Here is an 18787-nt window from a genome sequence, read left to right as displayed (position 1 = left end):
CACGTTTGCGCCACGATACCCCTCGCTAAGTTAGTTGACTCTCTCTTGCGTGCGTGTTATAATCGGACACGCGCCCCGCGGACGTCCGACCACTTACGTCACACACCCTCGATTGCCTCCTCCATACACGCAATGGACGTAGTCTTCTGTAAATATGCTAACACCCACATCACCCATCTAACCTATCAATTACCTAAATACTTAATTCCACTTCAATTTTAATGATATTAAATAATTGAATTTACAATGTCATATATGTATGCAGAAGTGTTCAACTACCTATTTTGAAATACTTTTAGAGGACTAGACCACAACCTCTTCCTAGGAACCCTAGCGGAGTTTGAATTCTGTCAGTAAAGAAACGTCACTTGTGCTTGCGCTTCCAACCTAAGAAAATTGTGCGTAAAGAAAGGGCACTTGTACTAACCTGATCCACCCAACGATCACTTCCTCCTAGGATCAGGCGCCAAGTGTGAAATCTGCCAATAAACAAAGCTTACATGCGTCTTCGCTACCAAAGTAAGAAAATTACTGAAAACGAAGCGTACCATCCCCACCACTTCCTAGGGGGCAGCTGGTAAAAGGACTCAGCCCACACTATGCTGATGGAAGGAGGAAGGAGTTCACTTTATTTATTTAGGAATTTAGTATACGTATCACAGAACACAAGCTCTGACATGTCCCACACCATACAGACCTGCAAACCACTACCACATGTCTCATTTATATGGCTCTAGACACACGCTTGCTAATTGTAAACAGTTAAAAATAACGCATAGCACAGTCAGACATGCTAATCGTTCGTAAATAATGCAAAACATTTACTTCCAAATACCCAAGCAATTCCTAATTTTCGCAAATAATTTCAGTGCAGACCTGCAAACTGCTCCTAAATGATGTGTAGACACGCTAAGTACTCGTAAACTATTCAAATAGCGCATATGAAGGCCTACGGACACGGTCCCGAAATAATGCAATCTTCAGGCCTAAGCACAGTCCATTGAGTATACAGGAGGCAGCGATAAGTGACGTATACCTCAGATGTCGAAACGCGCACATCCCCTGCTCGGCTTCCGCAAGCATGGAGTGGTAGCACCTCCCTCGTATGTATTACCTGTGAAATTCCTCTCCAGATATGTGCTCACCTACACACACGTGCTGATGTGATCGGGCGGGAGTGCAACTCCAAGCTTCAGCTGAATGCAGTCCAAAGTTGTATGTAGGCGCCCTTAATGACCAAGCATTTATTTACACACACAGCGCGCACACCAAGCAGAGCCGTGCGTGTTCGGCCTTCCTCACTCTAACTGCGGTACGACGAAGACGCTTCATAATTCCATTCCACAGTAGCCGAACCTGCTTTCCACCCTTAGCCATTCTAACAGACCATAAGGGACGATTGACTGACGCTTCACCATGCGCGCCACAACCTCTGTGATGTGAGCAGCCACAGTTTGCACCCACCAGCCGCCGCCACCGAACACTGGTGAAAGTTGCATTCCAAGCAGTGCCTACAATAGTCTAATATTCGTGGCATGTCCAGGTGCCACTCATCTCTACTGTCGAACTCAAGGCGAGTTGACACACACACACACACACACACACACACACACACACACACATACAGACATGGTCATCCTCTCTATTCATCCCATAACATAAGCGATAGTAACTTTACAATCCAAAATATACAAAGCCTACACAATGTAAGCCACGGTAAGTTTGAGAATACCAACTACATGCCCCAATGCTCTCCATAAATAAGAAAGCAAGCACTGTGAACCTGCCTTTTCCCGTTGGCAGAAATGTGTCAGTCTTTCTCATCAGAGCCTGCTCCCTTTTCTACAGAATCTCCAGACTTGCGTATTAGAAGACCAAAAAATATTTTTAATATAATATTATAAAATTCACCTCATAATCGTCGGTATTAAGCACAGTCCTAGTACTTTAGCGCGCCATAGACCTCTGAGTAACTAGAATTCCTGCCATGCACAGACATTAACACAGACTGATGCACGGCCTCTCACTGGAAACTATACCTTGCACCTTGTAAATCATATTCTTACAGTCGATACGATAACACTGAATGATTTTAAATAACGGACAACCACAACACAAGGAAACTAGAAGAGTCTGGTGGCGTTGAGGCGACTTTCCAAACTACCCCCCGAAAATGACTGACAGCCTTTACATTTAAACTCATATGTTGCAGTGACCCAACAGTTGATAACTCTACGTTCCATTTCTAGTGATTGTTCATTTTGCACACAAGCACGGCATAACCGTTTTCGGTGCTAGCAACCCCAGAAGTTGCGGTCCATCAACCAAAATTTGTTCCCCAACTCAAGCAAGCGCTGTCACTCAATAATTATGTGGTAACCAATGCACGGATGGGCTGGGTAAGACACCACTGATCTACTGTAATGTTATCCATCACAGGTTATATCGCGAAAAATTTTACAGTAAACCCAACACTGGTCAATCATGTGACACCATGTTCTCCTAATTTCAGTATCATAGCTAAACAATACCTCCTCTACTTTGCAAGTATCATTGCCAGCATTGATAGATGATTGCTCAGTACATCCATTCACACTTAATTCTCGTACACATAAAAACGATCAAAGTATACCAGACAACAATATACATATTTTTAAGACCTTGAGCATAGTACTCAATCAATCTCTCTATGTATGGTGGTCACAGAGCAATCTCATCCTCTTACGTTAAAAGACAACCCTCACCTTGGCATTGGCCAGCCTACCCCGCAACATCGCTACCCAATTAATCCTCAACCGAGCAGACGAATATATCTACAATTCACCTCTCTTGACTGAATAGAGCGTTCCTAGTCCTAACCTCTCCAAGGGCACCACATTTCTCGAGATGTAACCAAGTCTTAGAGTTTCGCACACTATATCGATCTACAGTAACAGATATCAAAGTGCCTTAATTAATAGCATACAGTTAAGAAGAACAAGAATGGAGTGATATTTATAAGCAACGTAGTTCGACACATTTTTACATAAATCATCCAATCTATCATGTGTAAAGTATTGTAGCTGCATATGACTAGAACACAGGCTATATCACGTGACTAAAGCATCCAGGTAGAACAGTGGAAAAAAAAATTGACCTTCAGCAAATTGTCCTTCTCTAGGATAAATGAGTCAATGTTTAAATATTATCTAGTTACAGCTCTGTCTCAATCAATCGTCCCGTACACTCTCTGTTGTCCTTTAACACAGATCTGAGTAAGTTTAGACGTGAATGATTCTCTGTCCCCCTGAAAAGCATCAAATACAGTATTCAACTCACGTGTACCATTGCTACCTCAGTAGACATACACTATAATACGAACTCAATGAGAAAAAATTTATGTTTATCTGTTTATTCTAAATGCATTCTAATCTATGCATAGAAACGGAGAATGCTTTTTTTATTATTAAGAGAGTTTTTGCAGAAGTGAATAGGCGTTTATATATGCGAGTATTTAAGATTTGTGAAGGGAAATTGTGAGCGCAGCGTGAATGACGTCGGGTTCACTGGCTGGAGGAGAGAGACTGTTTACACGTCGAGTTGGAGATGCAGGGGATAGGGGATAGAGACCTGCGCTATTCAGGAATCCATTTGTGCAGTGTATGTCGTTAGACAATAGCTGGAGAGCAGGTATAGAGAGAGAGCCCACTTAGGCATGCTGGTCCTGGGGCTGAGTGGATGGCTGTTTAAATGGACGGATATGTGGCTTTGACATGCCGCCGGCAGCGCTCGCATTTCTGACGAATAGTCAAGACAGGGTCCTGTTGCAGTAACTGAGGTAGTTCTGTTTCTAGAGAGGCTGCAGAAGGTAATGGATATGTCTTTCTCCGACTTAAATTGCAGATATCAGATGCGCAAAGATCTGGAAATGGGATCAGCTGAAGAATGTGTAGGGTGTGACTAAAGCCAAGTTGGAATTTTACTGTAGCATCCAGGTATGGGAAAGGTGACACATTTCGCACTGGTTGCAGCCATCTTGAATAATGGGAATTTCGTAATCAACTTACGTAACGACAGAGCGCTCTGGTGGTTGTGAGAGGAGTTAAACACAGTTGAACTTGGAGCCATTTTTGTTAGGTAGAAGAATTGTATGACCTTCCACCAAAATTCAAACTCCCTACCAAAATCGGACATCTTGAATGAGACCCTCTGCTGGTGGCGATGTGTACTAACCCAGTTGGACTACAGACCTCGTGGTAAACACATGCGCATGATATAAATAATAATAATAAATTATAATAAATTATAATAAATAATAATAAATGATCATAAATTATAATAAGTAATAATAAATAACTGGAGCAGCTGTCCAAATGCAGAGACCTGTTGGAGTGTATAGATCTGTAAGAGTTAACTTTGATGTCCTCTAGACGACCGAATAGCGAAGTAATAGCATGTGTTGGGTGACTTTGGTGATCTAGTGAAAATTTGAGATGATTGATTTGGGTTGGAGTTTTATTTGATGGGATGTAGATTGTTCGGTTGACTACTTCTGCACATTTGCTTCCTTTATTTAGTTGAGTGAAGATCGAGTGTGGTGTGTTGGTTACACACTTGTTTGTTCTCTAGACCTGCGACAGACCTTAGTTGGCATGTAAATTATAGCTAAGATATCGAATATGTTACATGACTGAGACTGGTATTCGAGAGTGGAAATATCATTTTGCGTATATTTAGTTAGTCAGTGGTTTACAGCATGCTGCACATAGATAAAGTTCGGCTTTTGTAAACAATTATTTTGAAGTCCATACCTTGGGAATTATGATGAACTAGTGATCGGTAGGGTGTAGCTTAGTGCGTGATACTGAGAAGTACAGCTAATATGGCGTAATATTATCGAGAAAGTACATGTCTTTTTGCAGTCTATGAGTCTGAGGATGTTTGTAGAAACGCTAACGGGCAAGGAAGGACAGACAGTAAGGCGTTTGTGCTGAGGGGGAACATTACCGAATTTGTAGAAAGAGTTCTGAGAGTGACTTAGGTCCGCTGACGTAAGAGGGAAGATTAGCTCTGAGTGTCGGGTCTGTAGAGAGATAGAGCAGGTTGAAGGTGAACATTGCGGTATATAGACGCTGTAGGAATAAGATTTTTTTTTCGCATGCTGTAGAGATATACTGGATAAGTGCACTGTTTTGTGTCAAATGTGTATATACTGTATTGTAAAGTTAATGTGGTTTACATTGTGTAGCGTTTGTATATATTGAATTGTAAAGTGAATATTGTTTATGTTATGTGATGCCGGCCGGGGTGGCCGTGCGGTTCTAGGCGCTACAGTCTGGAGCCGAGCGACCGCTACGGTCGCAGGTTCGAATCCTGAGTCGGGCATGGATGTGTGTGATGTCCTTAGCTTAGTTAGGTTTAATTAGTTTTAAGTTCAAGACGACTGATGACCTCAGAAGTTAAGTCGCATAGTGCTCAGAGCCATTTAAACCATTTTTTTGTTATGTGATGAGTAGAGAGGAAGTCGTAAGGACGGTAGAGATATTTCCAGAGTAACAGGGGTAAAGAGAGTGTACTTCCAGTACTTAGTTCACTGTCGAATCCCGCGCCCGGATTCCCGGGTTCGATTCCCGGCAGGGTCAGGGATTTTCTGTGCCTCGTGATGGCTGGGTGTTGTGTGATGTCCTTAAGTTAGTTAGGTTTAAGTTGTTCTAGGTTCTAGGGGACTGATGACCACAGCCGTTAAGTCCCATAGTGCTCAGAGACATTTGAACCATTTGAGCCACTGTCGAATGCCAATGAATTGAGACCGCGATTGTAACATTTAACTGTAAGTATAATGACATCAACGACTTTGGTATTCGAGAGTGCGAATATCATTTTCTTGGTCTGTTTGTTTCTAGTTACTCAGTGGTTTACAGCATACTGTACTTTGAAAAATTTTGGTGTATTCTTGTAGCCTATGAGTCTGGAGATGTTTGTAGAAGAAAAAGAGAGCAGGCAAGGAAGAAGAGACAGTAACGCATTTGTGTTGAGAGGAAGCGATCGCCGAATTTGTGGAACAGTTCTGAGAGGGACTTCCGTCCGTTGATGTAGAAGGGCTGATTACGGCTGAGTGACGTGTGTGTAGAAAGAAAGAGCAGGTTCACAGTGCTTCCTTATGGATGGAGAGCATTGGGGCATGTAGTCGGTATTGTCAAAGTTACTGTGGCTTACATTGTGTAGGCTATGTATATATTGGATTGTAAAGTTACTATTGCTTATGTTAAGGGATGAATAGAGAGGATGACCATGTGTGTGTGTGTGTGTGTGTGTGTGTGTGTGTGTATGTGTCTGTGTGTGTCAACTCGCCTTGCGTTCAACAGTAGAGATGAGTGGCACCTGGAGATGCCACGAATATTAGACTATTGTAGGCACTGCTTGGAATGCAACTTTCACCAGTGTTTGGTGGTGGCGGCTGGCGGGTGCGAGCTGTGGTTGCTCACATCACAGGGGTTTTGGCGCGCATGGTGAAGTGTCAGACAATCGTCACTCATGGTCCGCGGGAATCGCTAAGGGCGGAAAGCAGATTCAACTATTGTGGAATGGATTTCTGAAGCGTCTTCGCCGGACCGCAGTAACAGTGAGGAAGGCCGAAAAACCACGGCTCTGCTTGGAGTGCGTATTGTGTGTGTAAATAAACGCTTAGTCATAAGGGGCGCCTACATACAACTTCGGCCTGCATTCAGCTGAAGCTCGGGGTTGCACTCCCGCCCGATCACATCAGCACGTGTGTGTAGGTGAGCACATATCTGGAGAGGAATTTCACAGGTAATACATACGAGGGAGGTGCTACCACTCCATGCTTGCGGAAGCCGAGCAGGGGGTGTGCGCGTTTCGACATCTGAGGTATACGTCACTTACCGCTGCCTCCTGTGTACTCAATTGACTGTGCTAGCGCGTGTTGATTGCATTATTTCGGGATCGTGTCGGTAGGCCGTCATCTGCGCTATTTGAATAGTTTACGAATACTTAGCGTGTCTACACATCATTTAGGAGCAGTTTGCAGGTCTGCACTGAAATTATTTGCGAAAATTAGAGGTTCAAAAAATGGCTCAGAGAACTGTGGGACTTAACTTCTAAGGTCATCAATGCCCCAGAACTACTTAAACCTAACTAACCTAAGGACATCACACACGTCCATGCCCGAGGCAGGATTCGAACCTGCGACCGTATCGGTCACGCGGTTCCAGACAGTAGCGCCTAGAACTGCATGGCCACCCTGGCCGGCAAAATTAGGAGTTGTTTGAGTTTATGACATAATTTTTTTGCATTATTTACTAGCGGTTCACATGTCTGTAGGCTGTGCTATGTGATATTTTTAACTGTTTACAATTAGCAAGCGTGTGTCTAGAGCCTTATAAATGAGTTATGTTGCAGTGGTTTGCAGGTCTGTATGGTGTGGGGCATGTCAGAGCGTGTGTTCTGTCATACATATACTCCATTCCTAAATAAATTGCCCCCAAATAAATCAAATACACTCCTTCCTCCTTCCATCAGCTTAGTGTAAGTTGAGTTCTTTTACCAGCTGCCCCCTAGGAAGTGGTGCAGGTGGAACGCTTCGTTTTCAGCAACTTTCTTACTTTGGTAGTGAAGACGAAAGTGAGCTTTGTTTATTGCCAGTTTCCTCACTTTTCTCCTGATCCTAGGAGGTAGTGGTGGTCGGGTGGATGAGGTTAGTACAAGTGCCCCTTTCTTTGCGCGCAATTTTGTCAGGTTGGTAGCAAAAGCGCAAGTGAAGTTTCTTTACTGACAGAATTCAATCTCCGTGAGGGTTCCTAGGAGGAGGTTTCGGTCTGGTCCTCTAAAATTATTTGAAAATTGGTAGTTGAACACCTTTTAATACGTATATAAAATTGTAAACTGAATTATTTAAAATGAATAAAACTGAAGTAGAATTAAGTACTTAGGTAATTGACAGGTTAGATGGGCGATGCTAGTGTTAGCATATTTACAGAAGACTATGTCCGTCGCGTGTATGGAGGGGGCAATCAAGGGTGTGTGACGTAAGTGGTCGGACGTCCGCAGGGCGCGTGTCCGGTTGCAACACGCGCGCAAGAGAGTCAACTAACTTAGCGAGGGGTATTGTGGCCCAAACGTGCTCTTGTACAGTCATGGCGGATTTAACTTTGAGCAAACTTTGGCGCCAATAGTGTAGCACAGCGTTCTTGGTGGCATAATAATAATAATAATAAATTATAATGAATGATAATGAATGATGATAAATGATAATGAGTGATAATGAATAGTAATAATAAATGATACTGAATAATGATGAATAATAATATAGAATAGCTTTTAGTGGGTCACGTAATAGAACTTAACTGTGGAGCTTGTAGCAAACATCTCGGACCGTTGTGTGATGTGAGGGGAGATTCCAGCATCCCGAAAAACAACTTTGGTGCGAAACGTGTTCTTTTGTCCGCGACTGAGACACATTGTGGAACACGGATCGATCTGCGCGTGTCTGACGTGAATATGGACCTGTTCGGATCTGTCCAGAAAAGCAACTCTGTTCACCGTGTTCTGGATCGAACAGCCGGCCGTGTGACGTTAACCTCGGGAAGTTCCAGCGTGTCCAGCGAAAACATGTTTACTTAAGGTGAATGGTATTGGGGACTCTGCAATGCCGGTAGCCGGGGGCTAGCGCGGGCCATCACTGCCGTAGACAACAACCCGTATGCTGGCCGGCGGTGGCCAGGGTGTGGCGATGATTTGAACTAATTCAGATGGGGCCCGGATGTCATGGCGCCTACATTTGGCGTTGCTGCGAACTCGAAGATGTGTACTGATTGTGCTGGAGAACAAGTGATGACCGTACTGCTTGAAATAAAGACTTCAGTCCCTTTCCCCCTGCAAAATCAAGGGACGTGACTTAGGTTAATATAAGTTCACTTTATTATTTGACGCGATTTTGATAGGTTACAAGTGAAAAAAGATAAGTGACAGCGAAAGTTTGTACGTGTGATCGATTATAGTGTTGGGATTAGAAGTTGTGATAGATTTTCGTAATGGATGTAAAGGAAATGGAACATCACTCAGTGCGTTATCAATTAAAGTAGGACTATTAGTTTGGTAACAAGTACCTGCGACGTTCTACTTTCAATTACCTGTTAGTTAAGTTCACACCCTATTAAATACTAGAAATCTGCTGTTTTCTTTGCTTCTGCATTACGATTAACTTTAGTCTTGATGTCTAAGGTTTTAAGCCAGAAGGAGCTGAGAAAGTGTCTGTAAAGGCTAAAACGTCGCTGTACTCACGCTGGGTGTAAGGTACCGCAGTACCAGCGGCAGAACCAGCTCCTTATCCACCGACGTAATGTTCCTGGCGACGTCTTCGACTGCCTGCCAATCTGTGAACAAGCACACAGCCTTCGTACAGTGAATGTCTCAAGCAAACAACAAGCCACAAATGTCCATTTCTTAAATATTTCTATTTATTTGGAACATAAGTTATAGTTAAACACGTCCACAATCCTTGTCTCTAACATCGCTAATTAGAACGTATTTCACAATACTAGAAATATCCTAACCTTGACTTTGAACAGCGTTCTTATATTACGCTGATTCGACGGTGGACACCTGTCTCTCATGATCTTCTTAAGCAACAGGCAGTGTACAATTGTAATATGATCTTTTTTTAAAATAATATTATGCATATTTATATATGTGTTTGCAGAGAGAGAGACTGATTTTTGATTGAGATTTTTACTTTAAGTCGTTACTGGTACCTGAATTTTTGGTAGCTGCCTCCTTGAATGATCAGCTTCTGCACCAGTTGTTGACGTATTGCAATTTGGAGGAAGTTATTGTTCTTTAAGGTTTAAAATACGACTCTGTTAGTTACTTGGCCGTATTGCGGATAGCTTTGAGCCCAAGTTTTCGTAGCTTTTCATACCTAAGGGACCACTGTTGTAAGTAAGTAAGATCAAACAGCAATCTGCTTTTCGTGAGAAAAGGAGATTTCTTGACACACAAACTTCAATCAAACTACACGTCCCACTACATCAAAATTGGTCAGTGGAGTTCAGCACCATACTATTGTACAAGAACATAAACCAATTACTGTAATTAAGAAATTACGAGAGGTTGTTACTTATTGAATGAAAACCATAGAGAATGCTTTTCTTTTCCTGTATTTTAGTGAGCTTTGTACACTTATAATTCTGTCGATTGACAGACGACAACGACAATGAAGTTCCGCTCCTTTTCCAAAAACAAGATATTTCTAGTCTTCACTCCCAAAAATTTTGTACAAATAAATGTTTGGCAACTCTTACACATACTTCACTCTGTTTTATCACTAGAATATCAGTTTTCACTAAATATAACAATACGTTCTGAGCGACGGCCTAGCAACACCTCTTTTTTTGTTGGGGATTGCGCGCTAAAGAGACTTCACTTCAAGCACTTTTTGAATCACATTTACTTTTTGGTATTTACATACATTAACGAGCTTCTAAGAATAAAATCAGGCACAAATTGGTTAAAGAAAAAAAGCAGTGAGGCACACATAAAATTACACAATAAGGTGACAAAAGTCAACGGATATCGATTTGCACGTATACAAAAGGCGGTAGAATCTCTTACAAAAGGTATAAAAAGACAGTGTTCTGGCGGAGCTGTCATTTATACTCTGATGATTCATGTGAAAATGTTTCCGACGTGATTATGGCCGCAACACGGGAATTAATAGACTCTGAATGAGGAATGGTAGTTGGAACTAGGGACGTTTCTTTTGGGAAATCGTTAGGGAATTCAGTATTTCAAGAGCCACATAGTCAATAGTGTGCCGAGAATACCAAATGTCAGGCATTACCTCTCATCACGGACATCGCACTGGCCGACACACTTCACTTAACGACTGATAGGAGCAACGCTTGCGTACAGTTGTCAGTGCTAACGGACAATCATCACTGCGTGAATAGCCGCAGAAATCAATGTAAGACGTACGACGAACTTACCCGTTACGTAAGTGTAGCGAAATTTGGCATTTCGCAGAAGACGACCGACACGAATACCTTTGCTAACAGCCCGACATCGCCTCCAGCGCTGCCCGTATATCTTGGTCGTGCGGTAGCGTTCTCGCTTCCCACGCCCGGGTTCCCGGGTTCGATTCCCGGCGGGGTCAGGGATTTTCTCTGCCTCGTGATGCCTGGGTGTTGTGTGATGTCCCTAGGTTAGTTAGGTTTAAGTAGTTCTAGGGGACTGATGACCTAAGATGTTGAGTCCCATAGTGCTCAGAGCCATTTGAACGATTTGAACCTGCAGCGCTTCTGTTTTGTTTGACACCATATCGACTGGACTCTTAGACGACTGGAAGACCGTAGTCTGCTCAGATGAGTCCCGATTGCAGCTGGTAAGAGCCGACGGTAGGGCTCGAGTGTGGAGCAGGCCCCACGAGGTCATACACCCAAATTGTCAACAAGGCACAGTGCAAGCTGATGGTGGTCTAATAACAGAGTAGACTATGTTTAAATTCAATGGACTGGGTCCGCAGGTCCAACTGAACCTATCGTTGACCGGAAATGGTTACATTCGGCTACATGAAGATCATTTTCAATCATTCATGGAATTAATTTTCCCAAAAAAGATGGAATTTCAATGGATGACAATGCGCCATGTCACGCGGCCACTGTTGGTTGTAAGACCATTCTGTACCATATGAGCGAATGATCTGGGCACCCATCAAATATTTACAGTACATAATGGAGAAGTTAGTCGGCGCACAAAACCCAGCTCCAGCAACACTTTCGCAGTTATGGACGGCTGTAGAGGCAGCACGGTTCAATATTTCTGCCGTGGACTTTGAAACACTTGTTGAGTCCATGGCACATCGAACTGCTGCACAACGCTGGGGCCGGCCGCTGTGGCCGAGCGGTTCTAGGCGCTTCAGTCCGGAACCACCCGGCTGATACGGTCGCAGGTTCGAATCCTGCCTCGGGCATGGATGTGTGTGATGTCCTTAGGTTAGTTAGGTTTACGTCTTGGGGACTGATGACCTCAGATGTTAACTCCCACAGTGCTTAGAGCGATTTGAAGTATGCTGGGCAAAAGGAGGTCCGAGACGATATTAGGAGGTATCTTATGACTTTTTTCGCCTCAGTGGTTGCTCTAAATTTGAAGAGGAATAGCATGTAACATCTTATTAACTCATTTTCTTTGATCTGTTAATACATAGAACTACACAACAAAATTTAAAATCAGCATTAACGATGGAACCGTATGAATGGAACGGACGGTATGACGTTCGTCCGTTGACGTAAGCCTTATTATTGTTAAATTTACAGTTTATTATATGAAATTGTGTATTATTACAAAACAAAGCATATTGTATGGAAAGCTTATTACATATGACTTACATAGGCACACATTAAACAGATTTGTTAAAAACAGTAATACCGAAAGAAAAGAAAAACTTTTTTGTTTTACCAAAACGCATGGAACGAGCTAAATAAAATTCGTTTTAAGATAATTAGATACATTGTAACGAGACCGTATAATCTCTCTAATTACTTCATGGTAATCAATAAGCAGTTACATTACATAAAAATCTAAGCACTTCCATGGTATTTCTTTATTTAGAAAACGCACGCCACAATGTAAAGTGGTTCATTCGAAATTATCAGAAAAAATACATCCAAGGTATAAAGAATGACGGGTTTTATGTAATAAGTGCAGAGGGGACATTAAGACTGTAAGACCTACTTCGTAGTGCTCGGATTAGCAAGGACATAAGACGGGGTTGTAATATTTCGCCCCTACTGTTCACTCTATACATCGGAGAAGCAATGACGAAAATAAAAGACAGATTGGGGATTATATTTCAGGGAGAAATTACGTCAGTGACAATATTAATAAATGGAATAAACGGTCTAATTAGCACAGAATATGGATTGAGAACAAACCGAATAAAGGCGAAAATAATGAGGAGGAACAGAAATGAGATTAGTGTTAAAGTTAAGGTCAAAATTGGAAAACAAGAAGTTATCGAAGAGAAGGAATTCGGAAGCAAAATTGCGATAGACAGGCGAAGCAAGGAGGACATAAAAAGTAGGCTGGTACAGGCGGAGAGGACATTCCCGGCCGAGAGAATTCCTAGTATCAAAGAATTGCTTGAATTTGAGGGAGACATTTCACACAAAGTACGTTCGGAATAATGAATTGTATGGAAGCGAAACATATTTTTCCTGTGGTACCGTGGAAAAATATTGAAAATTAGGAAACAAATACGTGGAAAAACACTGACAAGAAGAAGAGGGAGGGTGATAGGATATGTGTTAAGACATCAGGAAATTACTTGCATGGTACTGAAAGGAGTTGCAGATGGTAAAATCTGTAGCAGAAGCAGCGATTTGGTGGCCTCTAACAAGTAACTGGGGTAACCGGGGACGTGTTGTGAAATGCTACTCCGTGGTGAAGCTGACGCCGAAGAGGACGTCATAACAAGACACACCAAACTAAAAATAAAACAAAAACATTTCAAAGGAAAAGTTTAGGCTGACTGTTCCACGTCTTTCTGTATTATTAAATATTATACCACATTCAATATTAACTGAAAAAGTCTGGTATCTGTCAAGCATACATTTCTTTATATTTCAAGAGGTGAATCAGAACCACAGACAGTTAACAATGAAAGTACTGAAATGCAAGTGAAAATGATGATGTTTCAATAAAAGTAGTAGAAGGAGAAATGCTAGGTAACACGATACTCGTACAAACTTACAAACGTATTTACAGTGTGTTTGCTGAGAAAGCAAACGGCCCAAATGTGATTCAGATGGTTCAAATGGCTCTGAGCACTGTGGGTCTTAACATCTGAGGTCATCAGTCCCCTAAACTTAGAACTACTTAAACCTATCGAACCTAAGGACATCACACACATCCAAGCTCAAGGCGAAGTCCGAACCTGCGACCGTAGCAGCCGCATGGTTCCGGACTGAGGCGCCTAGAACCTCTTGGCCACAACGGCCCGCTATAGGTTGGTGTCTGGAGGGAATTCGACGTTCTAGCTCATCCCGAAGCTGTTCCACTGGGTTCAGATCATGACTGGGCAGGTCAGCCTATTACAGTAATGTTATTGTCCACAACTCATTGCCGGCCGGTGTGGCCGAGCAATAGAGCAACAGTTCGCAGACGATTATTGTTCGTGACAGGATGAGAATGCTCCCTGTGAGAAAAGAGCATCAGTGAGGCAATGAGTTGTGGTTCAAAAAATGGCTTCTTAGCACTATGGGACTTTACATCTGAGGTCATCAGTCCCCTAGAACTTAGAACTACTTAAACGTAACTAACCTAAGGACATCACGCCCGAGGCAGTATTCGAACCTGCTGCCATAGCGGTCGCGCGGTTCCGGACTGAAGCGCCTAGAATCGCTCGGCCACACCGGCCGGCCCTAAATGTGGAACATTGCTGTAATTTTCTACCTGACAAGAAGGGAGTCAGATAAGATAGAACAACGTAAAACATATTTTAATTATCAAATGCGTAGTGAAACTTTGGATTTTAATCGAGTATAGGAAAAAACTGGCCTCAGAAGTAGACATAGACCAATGGACCGCTTGCAAGTCGTATTAATTACGATATAATTTATTACAGTATTTCGTAACTTAGCAAGCATTCTTTACTATGTTTCACTTTTTTCACTTAGTCTCCTGAAGAGACGAAACTACTAGCCATGATGGGGAAAGAAATTCTGCGAGAGACAAGAGCATACCCAGGATCTGAAACTGGGGGCAGGTTGTGGTAATTGGGACGTCGGAGGGAGGCCGCGGGGGGTGGGGTGTGTGTGTGTGGGGGGGGGGGGGGGAAGAGAGGTCCCTCATTAGTTTCGCGTTGAATGACGATATAGTTTTGTGACATCCCTAGAAAATACTCTGTGCACCCATGTTACTAATAAGTATCCATTACATGTTCCACGTTTCTTCAAGATGATAGTGAATTGATAGATCTGTCTTTGTGGCTGGGCAGGATGTGAGCTCTATTTTTGAAGACCCACTCCCTGGTGACGCCACTTGTGAGAAACTGCTACTGGATGTCCGTAGGTTCGACCTTACAGTTTTACGTATCATGAAGCGAATTTGTTTCATTTAAGGTACAAGTCAACTGCACAAAGCTGAGATCGTTTACACAATAAGTTGCTCTCCTCTGGTCAGGGGCACCAATAACGACGCAGCTGTCTAATTAATTTACCCGTGCTTCCGCATGCGCTGCGCTGCAGAAACGGTCACGGTCGGTGCCTTTCACCGTCGACAACGCAGTGCAAGTTCAGGTCTCGCCACATGTCGCGTTAATTCACTGCTATTGCTAAGCCTCGAACTTCCTTAGAGCCATCAAAACTCGTAGTAGAGGAATAAGATAGCGTAAATGATTAGAACTCTAATAAAAGTAAGGCGGAACTGGCCACTGTATGTCACAAGTCAAGGACTGGATGCTGTGAAAGAGGGTGGGTAGTATTATCATGTTAGTAGAGAAGCAGTACAGCAGGCCAGTGAGAAGAGCTCAGTGATTTGGAAGTGGACTGATCATTTGATTCAACTGAGTTCAAAATGGTTCAAATGGCTCTGTGCACTATGGGACTTAACAGCTGTGGTCATCAGTCCCCTAGAACTTAGAACTACTTAAAGCTAACTAACCTAAGGACATCACACACATCCATGCTCGAGGCAGGATTCGAACCTGCGACCGTAGCAGTCGCACGGTTCCGAACTGCGCGTCTAGAACCGCGAGACCACCGCGGCCGGCGATTCAACTGAGTAACACACCCATCAGAGACATTTTATCTCTTCTAAAGCTGCCTAAGTCGGCTGTTGGCCATGTGACTGAGAAGTGGAAACGTAAAGGGCAACCACAGCTAAACTTATATGATGCGGATCTCATGTACTGATGGACTGCCCGGGCACTGCGGAGGGTCGTTATAAAATTTTGCGTGAAATCAGCGAATCATTCATGAGTTTTAAAATGCTACAAACAGCCCAGCTACCAGCTGTGCGTAGCGAGTTAAAAAGAAAGCGGTACAGTGGTCGATGAGCGACTCATAAGAAACGTATTTCTGCAGTTACTACTAAGCCACCCCTGAGGTTGTGGAAAGAGAGACGCCACTGGACAGTGGATAACTGGAAACGAGTGATTTAGAGTGGAAATTCGATGGAAGGGTTTGTGTTTGGCCAATGCCTGGGGAACGTTACTTGCTCCATCACATTGTATTGGCAAACGTGATGTGCACAGAAGGTGGCTATACGGAATGGGTGTGTTTTCCTCTCTAAAGATTTCGTTCATTTATTGCGCTTGAGAAAACACTAAACGCGGAAGCGTATGAACACAGTGTACCGTGTACAATAGACGATGACTGCATCAACATGACAATGCACCCTATCATATAGATGCGCCTGTGAGGCAATGGTTTGTGGACAATAAAACTGCTGAATTGGATTGACTTGCTCAAAGTTCCGACCTGACCCCAAGGCAACACCCGATAGGTGTGCGTTAGAAAGTCGACTTCCCTCCAGATACCTCCTAAGGTGTCAGTCTTGACGACGTGTGGGCCGCCATTCCCCCTCAGACCTTGAGAAATTTCACTGACATTGTCTTGAGCAGAGTTCCAGCCGTCATAAAGACGGAGGGTGGACACATCCCACGTCAATATTTTGGTCGGATACTGTATGAAGCGTCTGAGAAAACTAATGAGACTGACAACACTGCGAGCGATCTGGCAATGCTGTGTTGTTCTACTCGTGTACACCGGTGTTTTCATCCCTTCCAAATCGTCAGTACGAGTTTCAGCTCCGTACAGCCATCAAGTGATTTTTGAGAGCGCCATCAGTGATGTTATGTTTCTGTTGTTTGTGTCACGAAAATGAAGCAGCGGAATTTTGAACAACATTACGGCATTAGGTTTCGCGCTGAACTTGGGGAATCCGCGAGTGTGACCCTTGCGAAGACGAAACAGGCCTATGGATAACATTCTTTAGCAACAGCACACGTTTTTCGGTGGCAAAAATCATTTTTGGAAAGCTGAGAACACGTTGAAGATGAACCTCGCTCAATGAGACCTTCAACATCAGAAACTGACGAAAACGTCGAACGTGTGAGCGTTAATCTTCTTCAGAAGATTGCCAATGACAACGAACGGTTCAGTCGTGTGGTCATAGATGATGAATCATGCATTTTTTACTACGATGTGGCAAAGAGAGGACTGGCACACTGAGACATCTTCTCTAGCGAAAAAAGCTCGAATGAGAAAATCAAAGATGAAAACAATGCCGATTTCCTTTTTTGGCTTTAGGGATATCGTGCATAAAGAATTTGTTCCTCAGTGACAAACTATGAACGAAGTGTTTTACGAAGAAGCCCTTGGAAGGCTGGAAGGCTGAGTAGAAGAGTGAAAGGGTGAGACCGGGGATTGCTGCATCATGACATCGCCCCATGTCACGCGGCTACTTGCATCACGGAATTTTTGACCTCAGAAGGCATACCTGTTGTTCGACAGCCTCTCTATTCACCTGATCTGAGTCCCTGTGCCTTTTTCCTTTCCCGAAATTCAAAAATGTATTAAAAGGACGTCATTTTGGGTCTCTGGAGAGCATTCAAAAGAATTTAACCGACATGTTCAAGCTCTAGGAGTCAGAGGCCTTTCCGCACTGCTATCACCTCTGGGTACTACAGCTCGGCCGATGTATACCTGCGGAAAGGAACCAACTACTTCGAAGGGGACAATATTGTTCTTTGAATAAAATTAAAAATATCGTAGATAAAAAAAATTAGTCTCATTACTTTTCGCACACACCTCGTACTCGATAGCTTTTCCTATTGGTCGTTACTTAGTTATCCATAATCATCCTAAAGCAGCTGTTATGTGATCTAAATTTCACCAAAAGCCTTTATTTAAAATAATTCAAGTGTAATCCATAATCATCCTAAACCAGCTGTTATTTGATCTAAATTTCACCAAAAGCCTTTATTAAAATAATTCAAGTGTAATCTTTACTAAGTTTACCATCTGACATCCCATGATGGACAGAGGCCTACTTCAGTCTTCTCCATACATTAACCATCCACGTTACTCCTTCAAGATTTCTGATGTTATCTACTCACCTTAAAATAGGTAGACGCCTTGGTCTTTTCTTTTTTCTTGGAGTCCACCCAAGAACTGCCTTGGGCCTCGTATCATCCATTATCCTAGCTAATTTTCCAGTTTTCTCCATGATCATCTAGTAATTCCCATCAGATAAAGATCAGGAAAATTAATCTGGCCCAGAAAATATTTCATGCACCTTACGGTAGACAACCTAATTCGTATCGTCTGCATCTGGGGCACGTGATCTCAGCTACATGAAATATTTTCTAGTCCAGCTTCATTTCAGCTGCCCTGAGTCTCACCGTTGTTCTCTGGACAAGGATAATTTTGAATGGTTTTTGCACGCATGCCTCACTGCCATTAGTCAAAGGTGGTGATACTGTACACATTGACTGTACTCCTTCCTTTCGACGCCTGTCGGAAATTTATTTTGGAGTATCAGTTTAGTTTGCCAAAAGCACCGAACGCCGTTTTTAACATTCTTTCTTATTATTATTCATGCACCCAGTTACACTAAACACAAAACTCGACTATTTCCTTTGTAACACTATTATTAACATTTTGTTTTCTATGCATCGACTGTATAGCACGAGTATTTCAGTCTTCTTGTAAATGTAAATGTAAATAAAATGTAAATAAGAAGAATGGTGAGCATTAAACGATCTCTAACGTCTCCGAACTACTGCAAATGT

The 18787-nt window shown here is 42.8% G+C and overlaps 1 protein-coding gene across 1 annotated transcript in view; it reads right to left on the bottom strand.

Annotated features, from left to right (window-relative positions):
- Window positions 1–18787, bottom strand: part of LOC126336687 (high-affinity choline transporter 1-like) — a 347185-nt gene that overhangs the window by 43958 nt on the left and 284440 nt on the right. The window contains exon 8 of the mRNA XM_050000635.1: window positions 9280–9371. Coding sequence (XP_049856592.1) covers window positions 9280–9371 — 92 coding nt within the window. The remainder of the gene's footprint in view (window positions 1–9279; window positions 9372–18787) is intronic.

This window comes from Schistocerca gregaria, chromosome 2, assembly GCF_023897955.1.
Source record: "Schistocerca gregaria isolate iqSchGreg1 chromosome 2, iqSchGreg1.2, whole genome shotgun sequence".
NCBI classification, from domain to species: domain Eukaryota; kingdom Metazoa; phylum Arthropoda; class Insecta; order Orthoptera; family Acrididae; genus Schistocerca; species Schistocerca gregaria.
Note: the sequence above shows the minus strand (reverse complement) of the source record. Positions and strands in the feature narration are given on the sequence as shown.